Source organism: Macrobrachium nipponense, chromosome 21 (assembly GCF_015104395.2).
Source record: "Macrobrachium nipponense isolate FS-2020 chromosome 21, ASM1510439v2, whole genome shotgun sequence".
NCBI lineage: Eukaryota > Metazoa > Arthropoda > Malacostraca > Decapoda > Palaemonidae > Macrobrachium > Macrobrachium nipponense.
The window spans coordinates 73,128,209-73,151,882 of NC_087212.1; the positions used below are offsets into that span (position 1 = coordinate 73,128,209).

A 23,674-nucleotide genomic window follows, 5' to 3' on the forward strand; every position below is an offset into this window, starting at 1 on the left:
AACAGCTGATTTGCTTTGAACAAGTGAATTGGATAACAACAGCGGTTTTGCATGCATTTCAACCATTGTACGATACTAAAAAATTACCATAGTTATGTTACAAATAATGTAAAGTAGAATAGTACTGACATATTTTTACATTACATAACCTTATTTGTTACGTAGAAAGATTGGCAAGGACATATACTGCTAAATTTAGGCTGTAAGTTGTAGCTGAAAAGCTGAGAAAACAATGTTCATCTGCTAATGTCTATTATCGTGCATCGGCAAAATGGATGAAACTCCTGCACACTTCATTATATGTAGTACCATCATACACGACCATAAAAGGGATTTTGACGTAGGAAAAATCTATTTCTGGGCGAGGAAGCCGTGTCGCTCCGTGAAATGTGTCCTCTTTAGCACTATTTTTAGTAAAATATTGCTATGATACCAGAGAACTGCTAAATTGGACATGTCAGAAGTCTCTGACTCGCTCACCTAAATAAAAGGTGTCGGTATAGAACTGGGGCGAGTGTTAAACACTACCACAGCAACCCCTCCAATTAGCCTTTTGAGAAAAGTGTTTTAATCAAAACTATTGAGCATGGAAGAACACATTTTACTGTTTTCACTCAGATAAAAGTTTAATAGGTAAAGCTCATAGTATTATGATGAAATCCAGTGAAAATAGTGAATGGAAACTTGATTTTTTTATGTGATAAAAATGCTCCCAGCCCCATTTACTAATGAAGAAAATAAGTAAGTTTTGTTCACAACAATATGTATTTAAGTCATATTTCAACTTTGAAACTTTGAAACACTTTGTATAACGTAAAGTTACCTTGTCCCATATACAGGCTGTCCCCGGATATCGGCAGAGGTTCCGTTCTCAGCGGGGTGCTGATAAGAGAAACCCGCCATTAGCTGAAACTTGGCAATTTATGGCGCATATGGCACCACATTTTGGTTAATGGTGCCTCTGTTAGGTATGTTATGACACCATAATTATTATCAGCACCTTATGGCACTGATAACCGAAACTTGGCCCATTATGGCGCCATACATCACCGATTTTATGGTGCTCTAGCACCATAGAACCAGGTCACCATTAGCCCTTAAACGCCGAAGCGGTATTTTAAAAATCGTCTCCCGTATGCCAGTGGCGTTCGCGAGTGAGCGCCGAAGTGGAATTATTTTTTTATTTATATAAATCACAGCACACTTAGTTTTCAAGATTAAGAGTTCATTTTGGGCTCCTTTTTTTGTCATTGCCTGAAGTTTAGTATACAAACATCAGAAATGAAAAAAAATATCATTATCATATATCAATATTGGGATATATGACAGCGCAAAAAAAATTTCATATAAAATTGTATACAAATCGTGCTGTGAGCAAAACGGTTAAAGCTAATGAGTTCATTTTTTTTTCGTTGTATTGTACACTAAATTGCGATAATTTTGGTATATAACACATTGTAAAATGATCAAGGCAACACAGAGAAAATATTATCACAAAATGATGCATGAATTCATAACGTGCAGACGTAAAAAAAAACTTTTCAAAACTTCACCATAAATCGAAATATTGTGCTAGAGACTTCAGCAAACCCGTTTGCTGCAAAATGAAGGTAATTGATTGAATATTACTAGACTGAAAGTGTTGTAGCATACAATTGCAGTTTTCGACCATTTAGGTCAAGTTAAAGTTGACCGAAGGATGAATTTTTTCTATTTATTGTTATTTATATGAAAATATTTCAAAACTGATAAAAGCTACAACCATGGGTTGTTTTTTAGTTGTATTCTACATGAAATTGCGCGCATTTCCATAAATAAAACTTTATGTAACGGCTAATTTAAAATGGTGCAAACATTACGACAATCGGACGAAAAAATTTATGATTTTTTCGGAAGTTACCGAGTGGACATAAGGAAAAAGTTTATTTCATAAATTCACCATAAATCGAAATATTGTGCTAGAGACTTCCAATTTGTTGCAAAATAAAGGTAAATGATTGAATATTACTAGAATGTAATAGTTTTAGCTTACAATTGCGTTTTTTACCATTTCAGTCGAGTCAGAGTTGACCGAAGGTTGATATTTTGGCACTTATCGTTATTTATATGAAAATATTTCAAAATTGATAAAAGGTACAACCATGGGTTATTTTTTGTTGTATTCTACATGAAATTGCACACATTTCCATATATAAAACTTTATGTAACGGCTAATTTAAAATGGTTCAAACATTACGAGAATCAGAAAAAAAATTCATGATTTTTTTGGAAGAGTTACCGCGTATACGTAAGGAAAGTTTTTTTTTTTTTCATAAATTCACCATAAATCAAAATATTGTGCTAGAGACTTCCAATTGGTTGTAAAATGAAGGTAAATGACTGAATATTATGAGAATATAAGAGTTTTAGCTTACAATTGTGTTTTTTGACCATTTCGGTAGAGTCAAAGTTGACCGAAGGTTGAAATTTTTGGCACATCGTTATTTATATGAAAATATTTCAAAACTGATGAAAGCTACAACCATGAGTTGTATTCTGTTGTATTCTACATGAAATTGTAAACATTTTCATATATAATACTCCATGTAATGGCTAATATAAAATGGTGCAAAAATTGTCAAAGTGACTAAATAATTTCTGAGATGTGTGGCTGATGCTTTTTAGTGCGAGAAGAAAGAAATTCGCGCTTGCGTGCCTTCGTAACGATTGTAAACAAAACAACGCCTTGATCCGTGAGCTCCCAGCATCCCCGAAGATGCCTGATTCAAAAGTTTTCGCCTAGTAGACCTATAACTATTTTTCCGAGAATTTTTAAAAAAAAATTTTCGTCGACGTACCATTCATCGGTTTGGCATCCGACAGACAATTTTCGTCAACATTTAATACATCCAATCGGCGTTAAAGTGTTAACTGAGTCCGCTGATAACTGGGGACTGTTCTAAGTAGAGTACTGTCTAGAGATTCATTTACGCTAAACAAAAGCAAGAAAATCGCTCTGATTTGAGTTTAACATGGCAAAGTAATTTCCAAGATTTGAGAGAAACTTCTTTTAATAAAAAATACTGGGCATGTAAGAACACATTTTACTGTTTTCGCTCCAATAAAAGGTAAAATACGTAAAAGCTTATAGTTTTATGATGAAATCAAAAGAAAATACGGAGTGGAATCATTATTTTATGTTTTATTTTTTTTATGCAATAAACATGCCCTCAGTGCCATCTATTAACGAAAATAAGTTTTTTTTTTTTTTCACGATACGTTACAGTCATATTTAGACTTGAAAATACTTTGTATAAATTAAAATAACCGTGTCCCATATATAGATAGAGTATCTAGAGATTCATTTATGCTTATTAGAAGCAAGAAAATTGCTCTGATTTCAGTTCATTACACCGAAATAAACTTACGTCGTCATTGCCTCAGCTGATTTCTAAACCAAAACATAGTTTGCTATGTTTGTTTAATACAATAGTAATATGAAAATACATGCAATATTATTGGATACAGTGAAGTAAATTATAAATTTGTAAAAGATCTATGGAAAAGATGCATATTTGTTGTTTGTATTTTATAATACGATACTAATATGTGAATATTACATATGCTAATTTTATACCTTGTGTATGAGGAGACCCGCTTAAAATTAGATTCAAAATTAGGTCTTCAAAAGTCGCATGATACGCAATTATATATGATAGTTGTCACAGTAGAAATGGAGACGATTGTTAGAATAGGTGTTATCGTCCCTACCCCTTGAATTTTTCCTGTCTCACTAACAGTTTACCTGAAAATTGAGGTGGTTGGTGTAGACATACCTCAGGATGGAGGACTTCTGCATAGCAAGACTACCCTTCTGCCTGACAGACAAAATAAAATGTTGGTGAACCCAAAAGCATTGAGGATACTAATGTGGCCTTAAGTATGTTATTATGAAAAAGAGCTTTTGAAATAAGTAGTTGTCACAGTAGAATAAATGGAGAAGTACAGGGGGCCCGCGGTTAACGGCGCAATCGCTCAGCGGCGAATCGGTTTTACGGTTGTTGTCAAAAATATTCATTAAAAAGATAAGGCACTTTGAGGTATTTTTACGGCACAGTTTTCGGTCAACAGCGCCGCTAGCGCCGTTATGTCTAATGAGTACATACATTTGTAGAAATACCATTCAGCCCATAAAGGTTATCCAAATGATATTAAAAAATTCATAGAGATTTATTACATAGGTATTAGGGTAAAATATTTATATATGCCTCTGATGCTGTTCTATGCCAAAAATATAGAGTTAAATGAGTGCAATTTTAGCTATGGATGTGTCGATTTATAAGTGTTCATGCTTTTATGTTTAAAATGTGTATGAAAATGTATCACGTATAGGGTATTTTTATTTCTGCATATAAGTATGATACTAAGGCAGCTTTTGAAACTGCCCTTCATGTTATCAAATACGATGTTTTTTCATGTTCATTCTTGTAAGCCGCCGCTCTTCCGAAAATATGGTTAAAAAAAAGTGCAAATTTAGCCATCGATGTGTCTATTTTATAAATGTTCAAGCTTTTATGTTTAAACTGTGTATGGAAATGTATTATGTATAGGGTATTTTTATTTCTGCGCAGAAATATGATACTAAGGCAGGTTTTTGAAACTGCCCTTCACGTTATCAAACACGATGTTTTTTCATGTTCATTCTTGTAAGCCGCCGCTCTTCCGAAAATATAGTTAAAAATGTGCAAATTTAGCGATCGATGTGTCGATTTTATAAATGTCCATGGTTTTATGTTTAAAATGTGTATAAAAATATATTACGTATAGGGTATTTTTATTTTTGTACATAAATATGATACAAATTAAGGCTGCTTTTTTAACTACCCTCCACGTTGTCAGAGGATGTTTTTTCATGTTCGTTCTTGTCCGCCACTGTTCCGAAAAATGCATGGTGTTATTTTTTAATCAAGCATCTTTTCCATAAATCCTTTAAAAAGTTATAAATTATTTAACTGTATCCAATAATATTGTATGTATTCTCATATTATTGTATTATAAAATACTACAGCAAATCTAAGCCAGTATTCCACGGAGCGGCCAATGTTTTGGTTTCAAATCAGCTGATGGCGAATACAAGTTTGTTTTGCCAAGTTTCACCATATTTAACGCAATTCTGAGCAAATTTTCTTGCTTCTAGTTAGCAAAAATGAATATCTAGATACTGGATTTATATGAGACAAGGTTATTTTTCCTTATACGGCATGTTTTTAGGTGGAAATATGAATTGAATATGTCTTGTTGTGATTGTGAACTTTTTTTTTTTTTTTTTTTTTTTTTTTTTTTTTTTTAACAGATTACGTGGGCGACATGTTTATTGCTTAAAAAATTTCATGATTCCGTTCGCAATTTTCCCTTATATCGTCGTAATACGAACTTTACGTTATTTATCTTATATCGGCGTGAAACCAACATTAAATGTGTTCTTTCAAGCACAGTAGTTTTGATTAAAATGATTTTATCTCAATTTTATCTACGGTTGTGTTTGATGGCATACATATACTGGAGTTTTATCCTTGTTACCGATGCACGATAATAGTCATTAGCAACTTGAACAGTTTTCTCAGCTTCAGTTATAACTAGGTTTAAATTTAACAGTATATTTCCCGATTGATCTTTGATCTATATTGATCTTTGATCTATATTGATCTATAGCGAATAAAGTTATTACATTAAGATATCTCAGTTCTATTCTACACAATGTCATTTATAACAACTACGGTAATAGTGTACTATAGTATGATGATTGAAGTACAAGCCAAACGGATGTTATCGAATTCGGTTGTACTTAGAAAAAAAAGAAGTAATTTCTCGTTCGGTTGTTCATGGCTGTACACGTTTATGCAATGAGTATAACATTAAAACCATACTTTCATAATTCTCTTATGCTGTTTTTGAACTTATGTAACTAAAGATGGGATAAAGTTAGGCTATTGTAATTTACTCTCTCACAAAATTGGATTATAGTAAGACGAATTATCGTAACTTGAACACTACAGCTACCTGTACACTGTACTTATAAAAACCTTATTATATCTTTACATATTCTAGACACCCAAAGGATTAAAACTAGGCTTTTTTCACTTATAGTATTTATAATACTATAATGTATAATACTATAATGTACTTTACAGTAAATTCCATAGTACGTACTATACTGCATAAATATAATTTTACTTATTGCGCCATCGCGGGATTACGGCACCGTTTGACTGGTCTAGAATTTCGAAAGAAGGTGTGTGGCGGCCGTGGGCTTTAAAATCGCTTAGCGTCGAAAATCACTTAGCGTCGGCGGCCAGGAACGGAACCCCACCACTGACTGAGGGCCGCCTGTGTTGTTAGAATATTTGTTATCCTAACCCAGTGTTTTGTAGTTTTAAAACCAAAAGCAAAATATGTATTGCTAGTTGAATTTAATGTGCTTTCTGCATCTGTGTTTAAACAATTTCCTTATGTACATCCCTCATTGTTACATTACTTGGTCTTGTGGTTTTGAAGTCTTTTGGTTTTGAAGTAAAGGTCTAAGTCAGTCCTGTGAGAGCTAAATGAATTTCCTCAGTGATCAGGTTAAACCACTAAATAATGATATAGAGGTTTTTCCTTCCTTGTATTAGTAATGTTTTTAAGATACAGTTATGTTAGCTCCTCCATGTGTTTCTGGTCCTGTCCAGCGATTAGAAAAAATAGTGTGATGTGACATCGGCAGTAATCTCTCCTTTATTTATTTGGTAATATGTGAGAATGTTGAGAATGTCTTCGAAGCCTCCATGTTAGTTTTAAAGTTCTCATATAATTCAGCAGTGCTTCAGCTACTATGTTTTTAATCATATTCATTTCATGTAACAGAGATAGGTTGAGAAATTTTTTAGACATACTTTAAATTAGTCGTATTTGTAGCTTATTCAAACAAAGCAAGATGAAATAGTTAAATTATGAAATTCTTTTCTTGAAACCATGTTTCATAAGGTTAAATTATGAAATTCTTTTCTTGAAACCATGTTTCATTAGGTGAGATTTAGACTAATCAGAAATTAATGAAACTTACATCGTGTTCAATGTGATAGCCAGGGCGGCTCTAGGGCACTTGGTGTCCTAAGCGAAAGTGGAATTTGGCGAGCCCCCATGCAGCATATACATATTTATTATTAATGCAACACTGCAACACAACAAATATTGAGTAAACACAAACTATTTTAATAATTATCAATAATATAAGTAACACGCCAGGTGCATTGCAAATGTTTTGGAAAAAAGGTGCAAATTCCAAAAAGCAACGTCAAACAGTGCAATCAAAAGTAAAAATCAAAAATAAAAGTTTCAGAGCAAGGAAATCTAGTACTTTCCTGTTTAGTTATAGTATTCAGTAACAAAAAATTTATAACAATGAACACAGTTTGCAAACAAGGCAGTCTTAAATTATATAAATAGCATTAACATCTCCAGTGTTCTTTAAAACTTCACATGTCTGGACTTCCTAGCAGCATAGGCATCTACAGTTTCATCAAATGGAATTTCCTGATTTATACTTATTAGTGCCAGTATATTGAGGCATTCCTGTGACATTGTAGATCTCAAATAAGTGTTAACCAGCTTGAATTTGGAGAAGCTTCTCTCAGCAGATATCACAGTCAGTGGAGTGGTGATAGTGATTCTCAGTGCTATTTACATACGTATTGGAACATACTTCCTGTAGATTTTTCTCCCACAGAAATACCCAAAGTTTAAGTGTTATCTTGCATTTGGGCCAAGTTAGAAAAGATTGCATTTCCCCAATCAGTTCTTCCACAACTTAAGTCTGACCTATCTCCAAAGGTCAGGGGTTTGGTCAGTTCTTTAGCTTGACTCGACAAAAATGACAACTCCACGATGTCCTTGTGTATCAATTTGAGAACTGATGATGACCTGAAGGCTGATGCTCTGCCTGTCCTCTACCTTTAGAAAGAAAATGTGTTAAATCACACTGAACACACTCAGAGAAAGAGAATTAATAAGAAAAATTGAAAGTGAAATGGATAAAAACGGGCAAACTTAAACTGGCTTTAAACAGATAGACAGTAAACACGTCCTATCTTAAAGGTGGTAGAAAGATAATTGGTGGGTCACAGGATGCCAAGGGCATTCTGGGTAATACATACCCCGTGACCAGGTAGATGCCAATAGTCCCTGGATCGCACAAGTTTAATTTTAATTCTACCGGTTTCCAGCCTGGCGCTAGTAAATCCTAATGTTAAGACCTCAGGTTTGTTAGTTATGAAAAATACAAATTAGTTACAAATTTGTCATTTCAGAGAATGTGTCAAATAGCCTAAGTGTAATGGGTGTGTTTCAAGTTTATTATACATATTATTTATTTTTATTTTTTATTTTTTGGCACCCTGTGTGGCATATCTGTTCCTAATTCATTTATGCATATGAACTATGAATATTTCAAGAGACTAGGTTACTGTAGAGGGGACCACTTTGCCTTGCACAGGTCACTAGGGGTAATTTTTCAGGTTTTTGTGCCCTTTGGCGCCTGCTGGGCTTTCTGCCTTTTACGCTTCTCATTTCCCACTGCACTGTCCTAACTTCTTTAACTTTACCTTTTTACTTCTCATATAAAGCAGATTCCTTTTAACAATAGTGAATATAAAATATAATTATTAACCAATTTTCAGAATTTTCAAGTGTCCTTGGTTCCATGCTTCACCAAATGTACTAGATTAACAATTAGGTTTATTTAGTCCAAGAAATTATAATAATGGTATAGGCTATTGACTAATTTTGTGGGATTTAAGTTGGCATTCATCCTTTTTTTTTTTCCAAGTTGTCATATTTTTTCAGGCTTTATTTGATAAATTGAGTGGACATTTGACTAAATCAGTTTCTTCTTTTGTGGTTTATTATATTTAAAGTTATTTTTTTAAAAGGTATTCCACAGTAAAGTATGTTGGAGAACCTCATGTCTCTTTCTCTGTTTTGGATTCCTTACATTTAAGTTAATTACTCTGTAAGATTGATAAAATTATCATGGAAGGTTATTATAAAATAAAGTATGGAACTCGAAGTTCAGTGGTACTTCCTTATGAAGATTGTTTTTTGCAGGCATTGACTATTGGAGGTAAACCTGTAACAGTACAAGTAACAACTGCAGGTGGCCAGAAAACTGTAACTCTGGTGACTTCGCAAGCAAGTAACAGTGCAAATTCAACTGCAACTTCGAGTTGCACAACTACATCATCTGCAAATCAGCCTTCCACTTCAATCACTGGTTCTGGAGATGGACCTGTGACCTCGGATGCTGCATTAGCAGCCTTGGCAGCAGAAGCTGGCCTTATTATGCCAACAGGGGAGGGTGAGCAGACTGAGCAGACTGCTGCAGTAGCCTCATCTTCCCAACAAGACCAGAATGATGCAGCCAGTAGTTCAGCACAAAACTTGTCAGAAGGACAAATTGTGGAAGGTACGCCATCTTCTGAAGCTACAAAATCTAACGTAAATACAGAAGTAATGGAAGATACCGAAGTAAAGAAAGTTGAAGGAACTAGCACAGCCTCAAATGACAATGGGGAAAGTACAATTAAGCAAGAGCCAATGGATACAACAGAAAATACTGGAGAGAACAATAATGCAACTACTTCAAGTGGTGATGGTGGGGAGACCACAGATCCTTTAGCTACCTTGGCATCTGCAGCTATTAATTCCTCCATGAGTACAACAACAGCCATAAAGACGGAAGATACAACTACTACTCTAGCAAATGGCATTAAGCAAGAACCAGTAAGTGATTTTCTATTATAGCATTTTAGAGTTAAGTGGTACTAGAATGGTTTTAGAAAATATGTTAGGTTAGAAAGTAAGTAAATCAGATGGGTATGAATAATTTTCATATTAATATCTTCAACCAGGAATAATTTTGATTTGTATAAATCTCTGTACAGGGTGAACTAAAGAAGCCAGAGACCGAGTGGTACGATGTGGGAATAATAAGAGGGACTGTGTGTACTGTACAGGCCTATTATTTACCTAGTGAAAGCGATTCCCATAAGAATGAATCTTACACTGATGCTGAAGGTGAAGTCACTGAAAGGAAAGCAAGTGGCATAGAGGTCAAGCTACAGCCAGGTACTGCTTATAAATTTAGAGTTGCAGGAATCAATGCTTGTGGCAGAGGGGCTTGGAGTGAAGTGTCTGCCTTTAAGACATGTCTACCAGGTTACCCTGGTGCTCCATCGGCTATCAAAATTTCAAAATCCTCTGAAGGAGCACATTTATCTTGGGAGCCACCTCAGAATGCAGCTGGAGACATCGTAGAATATTCAGTATACTTGGCCATCAGAAATGCAGCTACCCAGCAGCAGGTGGGGAAAGTAAGAAAACTTAAAGATTATTTCTCATTTAAAAATGAGCACTTTAGTGACACTGACAAATAGAACCCAAAAACCTTAGGTTTTTGGTTTCTTTGTCAGCATCACGAAAGGCTATTATTGCCAGAACTAGCTGATCAATGAATTGTTTTAATCTTCTTTGTTCAAATTATGACCTTTGTTAACTTTTCAAAACCATAGAAATAAACTACAAACCTCAAATGCATTTTCAGTTACTGTATTGTATTTACCTTATAATTTTCTTGGCATTCATAGTATATTTATAGTTAGCTTCCCTTGTATTTATATTGTCTTGATAATTGAAATTAAGTAATTAATGATTACAAAATAGTGTGTGAATAATATTGGACAAATTGTGTTACAGGAGACTGGCAGTGGTGGTGCTCACTTGGCATTCATGCGTGTATATTGTGGCGCCATCAATCAGTGTACAGTTTTAAATACACAGCTGGCAGCAGCTCATATTGACACCACAAACAAACCTGCCATTATATTTAGAATAGCAGCAAGGAATGACAAAGGTTATGGTCCTGCTACACAAGTGAGATGGTTACAAGGTAAGTTAATTTGATTGTAGTCTTATTCTTAGTTTTGGAATGTTTACTAGTTTGCTGATTCTTAATTTCACTGTGTTTAGCTATTTAAGAAACTTTTTGTTGGCATAAATTTCGTTGGTAATCCACATCATTATATTACTGTAACTGATTTAGTGATCACTTATCTTTATTTTAAGTGATCTTGCTACTTCATATATTGAGAAAATTGTTAATATATTATTGTATAGGAATTTTCAAAGTGAAATTATTTCAATACTTACCAAACATCCAGCTGTAAGCTTACTGACTTGGCAAAGAAAGAATTGTATTTATACCTGGTTGGGTTAGTAGGCTGTCTGTATCCTATCTTCTCACTTGCATGTAGCTCAAGTGAGTTTCCAGTTTTACAGTCATTCTTTTCTTTGGAGGGTTTATGAATTTATGGTAAGCATGAAGATAATTTTATTATGAAAATTCATATATCAATAAAACTTACCAAATATTCACCTAGATGATGTGGATGGAAGCTAGTGAGTTTATCAGTCAAACATGACAAGCAAGTGGAAAAAGTGACGGAACACCATCCTTATGAAACTCTTTGTCTGATAAGGAGTGTTTCAGAACTACTTAATGCCTCTGTTGAGAGTCCTTCATCAGCGCTTATGGTACAATCAGAGCTATGCTAGCTACAAGTAACAATTATATATTAAGAACCTCACTTTTCAGTATGAAATGCAATACTCTGTGCCCTGGGTTTCAATTATACCATTAAAATTGCCAACAAAACCAAAAATCTCTCTCTGAGAAGTTATGCTGCTCATAGTCTTGATGAGGCTCAGAGGTCTGGATAAACTAATCCTCTATAATAATAATGATAATAACAACATATAGTCAGTGCCTTTGTATGCTCCAAAGATCAAAATAAACCTGGATTTAAAGAAAGCAGTGACTGCCTTTAGGTTCAAGCTGCAGCAAGTGAAGGACCCAAGATACAATTTGCAGTATGTGAAAGGTGATTTCTTGCTGCTGAATTGCACCTCCACCGAGCAGCATTCATTACATCAATGAAACATAAAATCTGGATAAATTATAAAAGTGTAGCTGCAGCTTTTACATTAATTAAAAGCAGATGTTCATCCTTCAAGTTTGTGATAGCAGCTTCAGTTCTTTAGTTAAATAATAGATTGCTATGTTTGATATATAGAAAGTCTTGGTTTCTTAGTGCCACAAAATAATTTAATTACAGCACATCTAGTAATTGTGCTCCTTTCTAGAGCTGTAGCAAGAGATTGCAAAGCTTCACTTTTGTCTCTTACTAGATCAACAAGGTTAGAGACTAAAACAGATTTGGTAAATGTTTTACACTTATTCATTCTTCATCCTAAACAGTGGTAAAAAGTTAGAATAGCATTGCCAGTAGTATTATCCAACCTTCGTTGACAAAGTGTGGCAGTAGCAAGCTCAAAAGGAAGCATCAAATATTTTCTAGGAACCACAATTTTCACATAAGTGACTTACCAAACAATTACATTAGCTGTACACTTTCTTACCTGGCAGTCAAAAATTCAAATTCCTGGTGGCGGTAGCAGCGCTGCCATTGTTTGTGTAGGTGATACAGATCCCGCCCACTTTCGGGAATACCTGGTACTGCTGAGCATTAGACTTCAATTCGTTTTCTGCTGGCCAAGGGGTAACACCGGTGGTTTGTTGTTGCAGTCAACTTTCGTCACCATTGTGGATTTTTTCTTTTTGATGATGTACAATTTCTTGGTTGGCTTTTTTGCTTCATCAGTTAGCTGCCTAGTTATTAACAAGTTATTATGAAGACTTCTGATGCTAGTTCTTCTTCAGTTAGGTTTTGCATCAGTGGCTGGAAAACTAGATTAGCTAAACTATGTTACGATCCGCACTCCAAATGTGTTAAATGTAGGGGTCAGTGCTCTAGCAAGGAATTAACTTGTGATGAGTGCCGTAGTTTAGATGAACAAGGTTGGAAGACTTTTCAAGCTCATTTGGATAAGATGGACAAAGATAGGAAAAGGAAAGTAGCTCTTAGAGCGGATGGTAAAACTAGAGTAGAGACAACTCCCATGCCTTTAGAGGCAAACAAACCGTCACTATCTTCTCCACTTTTATCGAATATTTCACCTATTGATAGTCCTCCAACTTCAGTACCAATTACTCCAGACCAGGTATCCCATGTTTCCAATCCCAACACCATTTCCTTGTTAGAGTCCAAGATGGACAAGAAATTTGAGTTCTTGGCAAAATCCATTATGGATTTAGGTATGTCGTTTCGTGCATTCATAGAGAAGTCAAGTGAAAAGGCCAGTGTTAGGCCAAATGTCAGTGTCGTGTCCGAGGAGGCGGCTGTCCGTTCCCCCTGTTCTAGACGAAGGTCCCTGTCCTGCTCCCCAGCTCCTGGGAGAAGACATACCGGAGGTCGAAGGGAGACTGGGGGAGTTTACCCACGGTCAGTTGCAGACTCTCGTGAGTGCCCAGGAAACGCTGCTGGAAGGGCGTAGATATCAGTGACGCGCAGTTGTCGTCCGACTCGGGAATTGCAGTTGCCTGTGTCGAGGTGAAAAGTGTGGAGTGATTTAGTGTTGCGTCCTTTGAAGAGACATGCCCAGCCTACGAGAGGGATGTCGCCACCTGTTAAGAAATCCAAGGAGCACTGGAGTCCACAACCTTCCTGCAGTTTTGCACCGGACCAGTTTTTCTGGGAAGATCATCAGTCCTCCCACCAATAAGTAAGGCTATCCTAATGTTAAGACCGACGGTTTGTTTCGTATATGAACAAATGAAATTTTTAACCAATTTGTATTTTTCATAACTAACAAACCTGAGGTCTTAACAGATAAGGCCCACCTCTAACAACCCCTCTAACAGTCTAAACTGGGTTGGAAGACTAACTGATAGGTCATGGGACGCCAAGGGCATTCTGGGAACTACAATACCCTGTGACCTGGTATAGCTGCCAATAGTCCCTGGATCTCACAAGTTTTTTTTTTTTTTTTATTCTACCGGTTTTCAGCTTGGCACTAGTATTATCCTAATGTTAAGACCTCAGGTTTGTTAGTTATGAAAAATACAAATTGGTTAAAAATTTTATGTTAACCCTTTAACGCCTAAGGGGTATAATAAAAATCGTCTCCCGTGTGCCGAGGGGGTCTCGGAGTGAGTGCCGAAGCAGAAAAAATATTTTTTTCAAAAAATCACAGCGTGCTTAATTTTCAAGATTAAGAGTTCATTTTTGGCTCCTTTTTTTGTCATTGCCTGAAGTTTAGTATGCAACCATCAGAAATGAAAAAAATATTATCATATATAAATAATGCGATATATGATAGTGCGAAAACAAAATTTCATATATAATTGTATTCAAATCAAGCTATGAGCAAAACGGTTAAAGCTAACAAGTTAATTTTTTTCGTTGTATTGTACACTAAATTGCGATCATTTTGGTATATAACACATTGTAAAGCGATCAAAGCAACACAGAGAAAATATTATCACAAAATGATGCATGAATTCGTAATGCCCGGAAGTAACAATGTTTTTTTTAAAAATTCACCATAAATTTAAATATTGTTCTAGAGACTTCCAATTTGTTTCAAAATGAAGATAAATGATTGAATATTACTATACTGTAAGAGTTTTAGCTTACAATTGCAGTTTTCGACCTTTTCGGAAGTTAAATTTGACCGAATGTGTAATTTTTTTATATATTTTTTTATATGAAAATATTTCAAAAATGGGAAAAGCTACAACCTTTAATTATTTTTTGTTGTATTCTACATAAAATTGCGCACATTTGCATATATAAAACTCTATGAAACGCCTAATATGAAACTGGGCAAATATTATGATAATGCGACGTACGCATTTCGGAGATTTGCGGCGGAGGGAAGCATAGTTTTTTAAAAATTCACCATAAATCTAAATATTGTGCTAAAGACTTCGAATTTGTTTCAAAATAAAGATAAATGACTGAATATTACTAGACTAAGAGTTTTACCTTACAATTACGTTTTTTGACCATTTTGATAGTCAAAGTTGACCGAACGTGGTTTTTTTTTTCTATTTATCGTGATTTATATGCAAATATTTCGAAAATGAGAAAAGCTACAAACTTCAATTATGTATTGTTGTATTCTACATGAAATTGCACACATTTTTATATATAAAACTTTATGTAACGGCTAATTTAAAATGGTGTAAACATTACGGCCAATCACCCGTATGATTTTTTCGGAAGAGTACCGCGCGGACGTCAGGATTTTTTTTTTTTTTTTTTTTTTCTCTCTCCTCTCTCTCTCTTCTCTCCATAAATTCACCATAAATTGAAATATTGTGTTAGAGACTTCCAATTTGTTGCAAAATTAAGGTAAATGATTGAATGTTACTAGTTGACCGAAGGTTGAAATTTTGGCACTTATTGTTATTTATATGAAAATATTTCAAAACTGATAAAAGCTACAGCCATGGGTTGTTTTTAGTTGTATTGTACATGAAATTGCACACATGTCAATATATAAAACTATGTAACGGCTACTTTAAAATGGTGCAAACATTACAACAATCGCACGTGAGATTTTTTCGGAAGAGTTACTGCGCGGACATAAGAAAAAAGTTTTTTTCATAAATTCACCATAAATCGAAAAATTGTGCTAGAGACTTCCAATATGTTGCAAAATGAAGGTAAATGATTGAATATTACTAGAATATAAGAGTTTTAGCTTAAAATTGCATTTTTCGACCATTTTGTTAGTGTCAAATTTGACCGAAGGTTGAAATTTTGGCACTTATTGTTATGTATATGAAAATATTTCAAAATTGATAAAAGCCAAAATCATGAGTATTTTTTTGTTGTATTCTACATGAAATTGCGCACATTTTCTTATATAATACTTCATGTAACGGCTAATTAAAAATGGTGCAAAAATTATGTCAAAGTGACTAAATAATTTCAGAGATGTGTCACTGATACTTTTTAGTGCGATAAGAAAGAAATTCGCGCTTGCGCGCCTGTGTAACGATTGTAAACAAAACAACACCTTGATCCGTGAACTCCCAGTATCCCCCAAGGCGCCTGATTCAAAAGTTTTCGGCTGGTAAGGCTATAAGTATTTTTCCGCGAATTTTTAAAAAAACTTTTGTATGTCAACGTAAATTACGTCTGGTCGGAACCCAAGAGTAAAAAAATGTTGACGTAAAATACGTCCATTAGGCGTTTAAGGGTTAATGAGTGGACAGATGGAATGAAATAGACTATAATTATCAAAGTAGATCCATATTTATGTTTGAAACCAAGGCCAATATTGATCTATAACCCTTTATGACAGGGATGGACAACTTGGTGACATAAGTAGAAAAAACAAAAATACGTACTCTCTTCACTATTTCCAGTGGAAGGAAAGTTGTCAAGAAAAAACTGTAAGAGAAGACTCACGATATTAGCAAGCAGACAGTTTCCCAAACTTGTAGTGGATCTTGGAAAATTAGGTCTGCACCCAACCCATTATGTCTCTTTGAAGGCCACATTGGACATGGATTTGAATGACTTGCCCCTGACAAAAAAAAAATTTATAATTGATAACCTTTTCCATGTGTAAATAGATAACACAGACGATCATAAATTGGAAAACAGTTACATCTGAAATGAATTTTGTTAGCTATTATTAACATTACATATCACAAGAATTTGAATTTAAGCATCTTATTTGTGGAAGACTATGTAATTCTACACTCTAATTTATATTTTTTATATTGCCATCATGAAAATAAATACCAAAGCTTTGTTAGAAGGCCTCCTATTTTCTCAAGAAAAAATTAAAAGGAATAGTTTTCTTCGCCATATCAGTTGGAAAAAGGATTGCGATATTGAACTACAAATGATAAACGATACAAACTTCTCAAACTATAAGATTGTTGGATTTAATTTTAGATATGTATTTGAACTGGAACATGTTGCATATATAAAAGCCAAAAGTTAAAATGTGTTCTAAACTGCTGCTGCTACACAATTTGGGGAGCTTACTTTTGAGCTGTGATGTTATTTGTATAAGCCTATTGTTCAATCTGTTTTGGGTTATGGAAACCAAATACAGCAGATAACTCGGCATCAGACTGTACTGTATCCAGAAGCTTAGATCAGATTCATGTACTGTTTTAAGTAGCTTAGATTCAGATTCTTGAAGAGCTCAGAATTTGCATGATTTTTAAAGTCAGAAGTGGTGAACCATCACTCTCACAGTGGCACAAAACACTGGAATCATAAGCCTTATGAAGCAGCATTGTTAGAGCTACATTCTCAAAAGATCAGTAAGTCAGTTATTGTTAGTTAGTATGGTAAATCCATTAAGGACTGAAGACACTGTAGTATCGGCTTTACAAAACCCCAGAGCCCATGTAACAATTATGTACAATTCTCTTAATTTTTTCCCCCTCTTGCTATGCATCATAGTTTGAATAAATTATTAAGAGTTTTGCAACTGTTAAATACTATACAGCAAGGAAAGTGGAGGAGTGTAAAGCCAAATAGATTACATCCTGGTTAGAGGAGCCGACGAAAGCAATATGACAAATTGCAAAGTGATCTTGGGAGAAGTGTTTTAAACAACATTGGTGATAGTGATGGATTTAAAAATGAGGGAGGAAACCCAAAAAGAGAAAGAGGAGATCTAGAATTAAGATTTGGGAACTTGAAGGAGAAAAGGAGGAGCAATTTAGGATGACTGAGAGAGACGGCTGGAAAGGGGGAATGTAGAAGTTGGACAGGGTAACAGAGTGGAAAATATCTGGGGAGACATGAGAGAAATATGTGTGGGGGAATCAGAGGAACTGGTGGGAAGACCCAGCGGATATGGAAAGTCAAGAGGAGAAAAGTGTTGGTGGAATGGAGAGGTGCAAGAATCAACTAAAATAAAATAAAAAACATTTAAGGACTAGAAAGTAAGGTATACACAAGCTACAGAGAAGGAGAAAGGAGTGTAGGTATGGCTAATGGAAGGGCAGCAGAACAGTTGAATGAAAGACTAGAAGTAATAGAAGGAGAAAAGGATATCTGTAAAATTTTAAATGAGGAGTACTTGTAATTGCCAGCATGCTTCTGCTTCCGGAAGTGGACCTGTTTGTCACTTGCAAGAACCACCAACTTCCAGTGTATGTGTCTCCGATCGTAAACAATCAAGCAGTACCAAGAGATGCATTCTTTATAAGGCAAACAGCTGGAGGATGATAACCTCTTTCCTCCATTATCCCAGACTTCAAAGGTTTTAAACAAACTTATTACTTCAGTAGATGAAACCTATTGCTCCAACAGTGGGCGAAGAATTCAATTCCATTACCATCCGCTGTAGTATCCCAGACAGTAGGAGGGAAAGCTGTTTATGCATCCTCCCTTCTAAGCTAAGACCTTCACGTGTGGATTTTTAAAATCTTGTCTACTGTGAAAATGATTCACCCAACATTGCCTAGTACCTAGTGCAGAAACTACGAACATCATATCTCTGACAATACCAGTCCATATGGAAAGTATGATTAGATTGTATCCATACTGAGAGCCCATTGAGATCTCTGTTGAAACACTTCTACATTTTCCTATATGCCTTTTTGAAGACAAAGTGCCTTGCTGTTACAACAATCATGGCATACAAGGCAGCATTGTCAGAACCCTTGTATGAATTTGGGATTGTTTCTATCATGGAAATTGTTACTTCCCTTCTCTGGTCTTTTGTATTGCAAAACCTATTTCTGCAAGGCTTTCCGTTACCTGGTCCCTGAATAAGGTGCTTAGACTTGTGTCAGTCCCTCAATTCAGTGGGCCCAATACTACAACTACAACTTGTATGCTGCAAAAGACAGTCTTTTTAACTTTGTGAACTTGGCTGTCCTAGATGGGGCAACGCTACATCACTCATACAGCTAACTAAAGCGCCTCAGTGGCGTGGTTGGTTTGATCTTGGCCTGCCACCTTGGTGGCTGCAAGTTCAATTCTCGGGCATTCCATTGAGGGGTCAAGAGATGTGTATTTCTGGTGATAGAAGTTCACTCTTGACGTGGTTTGGAAGTCACGTAAAGCTATTGGTCCCATTGCTGAATAACCACTGGTTCCATGCAACGTTAAAATGCCATACAAACAAACAAATCATACAGCTGTTATTATTATTGTTCCATGGTCCATGATTCCTGGCTAAGAATGAGAACCCTTTAAAGAGACACTCGGCTTTTCTGATAAGGGAACTCATTTTGTCAGACAAAACATCCCAGGGGTCTGACTTTCCTACACCCTACCACAAACAATCCATCCTTTCTACATGGGCTGAGAATAAATTGTGTCCATTACTAAAAAGGCATTTAGGTGAGCGAGTCAGAGACTTCTGACATGTCCAATTTAGCAGTTCTCTGGTATTATAGCAATATTTTACTAGAAATAGTGCTAAAGAGGACACATTTCACGGAGCGACACGGCTGAGCCCAGAAAGGCAGACCCCCACTCCTAAGTCTCATGATATCTGGAAGGTGAGTACTTTGTTAGCTTTCTTTAGGAATGTTGCTTTTGAAGAAGTCTCTGAGCGTACTAGGTGGTCATCAGAAACAAAATATTCCTAAAACATTATTGTTATGAGCTCGAACAAATTCAACTATGTACACTGTGTATCAATAGGTGGTATGACAAGTCCTGACCACAAAGGTGCTATGGAAGAAAATCAGGAGTCGTCTTTATTTAGGTGAGTCACTTTCGAACTATATCTTGTAAGTTCGTGTTGAGTTTCACGTCCTTTGTTGCCAAACCCTATGGGTATCTGGAATAAAGAATGTGGTTTGTAATTTGTAGCTTAACCTTGCCCAAAATTTTATCTGGGTTGTTGGGATTGAATTTTAGGAGAATAAGCCATTTTGTCACTTGTGAATTTCTTTTGTAAGACTTGCCAATTTCTTTTGTAGGCTTTGAGGATGAATAGCAGCTGTGCTGTCAAAAAATAGGTTTTGACAGGAAAAACCTATTTTTTGAAAGCGAAGCAGCTGTGAGTCCTCAAACCCACCCACTTTCACTGATGAAAAGGCATGGGACTTGGATGAGTACTGTGGAGTGCGTTGTTGCCACAATAGATGGCCAACATGCAGGGCGTTGTTGCCTCATCCACAGGTAAGGTATGGGATTTGAATCTACTCTCTTGTCTTGAGTCCTATATTCTGTCAGTGTTAGCATGCACTGTGCTGGCCAAGACCGATTAGGAAAGAATTTTTTGAAATTGGCTTGTCTATCTTAAGGAGCCCCTCTAGGGACCTTGAGATTAGTCTTTGAGGACTCACAACAGCTACCAAAAATAAGTTTTTCCTCTGTCAAAAAATTTTTTTTTCTCACTTGAGAGGGAAGTGTTCTGCGTCTCTCTCACATGACATCTTTTTGTAAATTTGTTCGTAAATATACCAAGGAGTTGCTGTTGTTTTTGTTCTTGTCTTTTACGATAGTATGTCAGTTGTAAATGTAATTTTACAAAGAAAATTGCAAATGAATATAAAAAAAAACATGTAAAAGTAAAAAAAGTTACTGAATCTTTGTTCTTGGTAAATTTATGTAAATATTTTTCAACAAATATGCTAAGAATTTGTCACTGCTTTTATTTCTGATCTGTTTTGATATTGTGTGAGCAGTAATTATAATTTTACAAGATAAAATAAACATTTATTTATTAGAAAAAACATAAGTTGGTAAAATTTACGATTGTTTTTTAAAAGAGGCCTCACAAGGGGTTATAAACAGTCATTTTCAATTTCTCATGGAAGGTAGGGAAAATTTTCTTATCTTTTTTCTTTCACCATGTACATTTGCATATCTTCCTCTTGCCATTGATGTGTTTTTTTGTAAATTGGCCGACCTCAGAGTTTACCCAACCTGAGGAGCTGCATATCGATACATTTACCAGTCCAGTAAGGGTCAATGAGTAAGGGCAGCGCAGCAGATGGATGAGATAGACACCATCTAAAGATGGTGTATCGACTTCACCTCCTGTGGTTTTGCCGCACATGAGGCTGATCCAGTTGCTTCGCCACCGGTACTTGGTATTTCACATACCCCATCTGCTTCATCTATGGATTTGTCTTTGGATGCATCAGGAGGGGCTTTGGGAGGTAAATTTGACTAATTTTGCTCCTTTCCCCGTGGGGAGGGGGTGTTCAACATCACCTTGGTCTTTGTTCCAGTTACGGAGGCACAGTTGATAGTGGGTGTGCAGGTGGCATTAGGCCTATCAGGAGTACCACTCTAGATGGGCTGTTGGCTTTCTATACGATGTTGCGCTTCCCTCCAATACTTCTCACTATGGATGTCCCTTCTACCCCTGATCTTCTCTTTTATGTGGTTGAATACTACGACATCTGTAGAGACACAGATAGTACAACGCAGCAGCATTCTGGGTTAAGTATTACTGTGCCTAGAGGAATAACAACAGCAGCCCGCCTTTCTGATTCGTTGACACAAATGTTTTTGGAGAAATTGCAAGCATTAGAAGAAGAAATAAACTTTCAAGAAGAAAAGATGCAAGCCTTTTTCTTTCTCTTGTTCTTCTACCATTTCAGTGTCAACACAAGCTTCGGTGAAGCTGACACCAGTGTGTTCTCTAATCAAACATTGGAGAATAAGGGACTTTGTGGCTGATCCATGTGGCAAGAGGAAAAGAATATTTTCTTCATCTTCGAGCCTAGTCTGTCACATCCCTATTATAAGAAAGCACAAGAGGTAGTTGTAGACGTTGAACAAGTTGAATGATGAACAGTTGGAAGCTTCGTCTATTCAGCTGTGAGAGAGACTGAGAACGATCTGGGTGGTTATTTAAGAGCGCTTTGAAAGAATTCTATTTCTCCAGGGGCGCTTAGAGAATCAGGGACTGTTAGATCCTTGTAAAACATAGTGCCGCAGCAATTTGGGTCTCTTTTGTCGTGCATGTAAGAATACCACCAACATCCTTCCACTTTCCATCAAGCGTGATGATGTCACAACAGAGTACTCCTTCCACCCTCTCATCTTTGGTGTCGATGAATATAACTACACTTTCAGATTCAGTAGCATGCACTTATGTGGAGAAGTTGAAAGTTTTAGAAGAGAAATTGATAAGACACAAGATGATAAGGCGTGTCATCATCGTCTTGACCTTGTGCTTTCTTGTAGGCCAAGCTACTGCTGGAGGATTTGATGATGCTTGTGCGTGTTCCAGTTAAACGTTGGGATAAGGGACTTCGTAGCAGATCCCCATGCCAAGAGGAGAAGATTTATTTCTTCGGCTTTGAGCTGGGACTGTCACATTCCTCCAAAGACAAAAGCTCAGGCATTAGTTATTAGCTCCGCCTAGAAGAATGACGGTTGCCATTTTAAGGTCGAATAACACCACCAAGATCAGTTAACTGATTTCTAGACTATTTTCTACGGGCCAGTGATAGGCCATGAGAATATGAGGGCCTTAAGAACTATGGCGGCTGTAAGAACTATGCCAGTCGTAGGAACTTTGGCAGCCATAAAGACTATGACAATTGGCTCCCATGAGAACAAGGACAGTCGTAGGGTCTAGTTTTACAGTGCACGCAATGCTTGCCGTCCTTGAGAACCACACAATACTTAATGAGATGGGCAACGTTGTTGTTTACGTTCAAAGAGCAGTGAAAGAGGTGACAGCTAGTCACCTGCTGTCGCCTCCGTTTGCGTACCTCATAACAAATCCATGGATTCATCCAGTTTAACCACATACAGTGCATTGTGGGAATTGACAGTTTGTGCTGACCCAAGACTTTAGACAGTGCATTGTGGGAATTGACAGTTTGTGCTGACCCAAGACTTCAGACTTTTCCAGTTAGGAAGAATTCCTTTATTTTATCATTTGTATACAAGAAGTTTACAAGCTGGATTGTTCCTATGAGAATATTGACCAAATGCTTCTTCTTTTACCCAAGTAGTTATAGTTAGTCAATAGGTTGGTTCCTTTACAGTGAAGTACTTGGGAACCATTCTTCTATGATAAATCATGAAACACGGTGTGGCGGGATCACAAGCTTATGAGAAAGCAGCAAATCTCCCCCACATAAACTTAACCTGTCTGGCTACCAAACCCACCCTCAATCACACTTTCCTCTAAACACTACAAAATTCAGCAGGACAATTGACCCATACCTACATACAGAACAAAAAAAACAAACAGGTACTCACCTCTGGCTTCTGATACTCAGGGCTAGGCTGTGCTGTCCACTGGATATAGGCTATAGGCTAGCCGACACACAACCACCGCCGACAACCAAACACAAACCAACCACCCGAGACCCACAACTCCACAAAAACTCAATAACCCGACAAATCACTGCAGACGAACACCAACAGCCTGAAAGAACACGACAACCGCACGACTTCCCCCAGCACAACAACCCGCTAAAACCAACACTGCCCCAACCACCACTCACAAACACTAAAAATGCACCACAAACCTCTTCAACCTCACCACAACCAGACAGACACACGCACAACAACTGCACCACCCCAAAAATCTATCAAATAACACCAAAGGATAACTGCTGCCAAAACCAACACTAACTTCACCAGACGCCTCCTCACTCCTTACGAGACTCTCGTAACAGACTTCCACTGACTCCCTACAGAGCGCCACAACAGACATGCTTCCGACCGCCATTTAACCACTCCCATTCATTCTTCCACCAATCTCTCTCTCTCTCTCTCTCTCACAACCT

General features: G+C 36.4%; 1 protein-coding gene across 5 annotated transcripts in view; it reads left to right on the forward strand.

Moving 5' to 3' along the window:
- Window positions 1-23,674, forward strand: part of LOC135198166 (host cell factor 2-like) — a 167,723-nt gene that overhangs the window by 125,504 nt on the left and 18,545 nt on the right. For 3 of the 5 annotated variants that reach the window (XM_064225674.1, XM_064225678.1, XM_064225675.1), the window contains 3 exons: window positions 9,121-9,795; window positions 9,957-10,385; window positions 10,768-10,960. In XM_064225674.1, coding sequence (XP_064081744.1) covers window positions 9,121-9,795; window positions 9,957-10,385; window positions 10,768-10,960 — 1,297 coding nt within the window. The remainder of the gene's footprint in view (window positions 1-9,120; window positions 9,796-9,956; window positions 10,386-10,767; window positions 10,961-23,674) is intronic. The other 2 variants (XM_064225676.1, XM_064225677.1) reach the window with 1 other exon arrangement.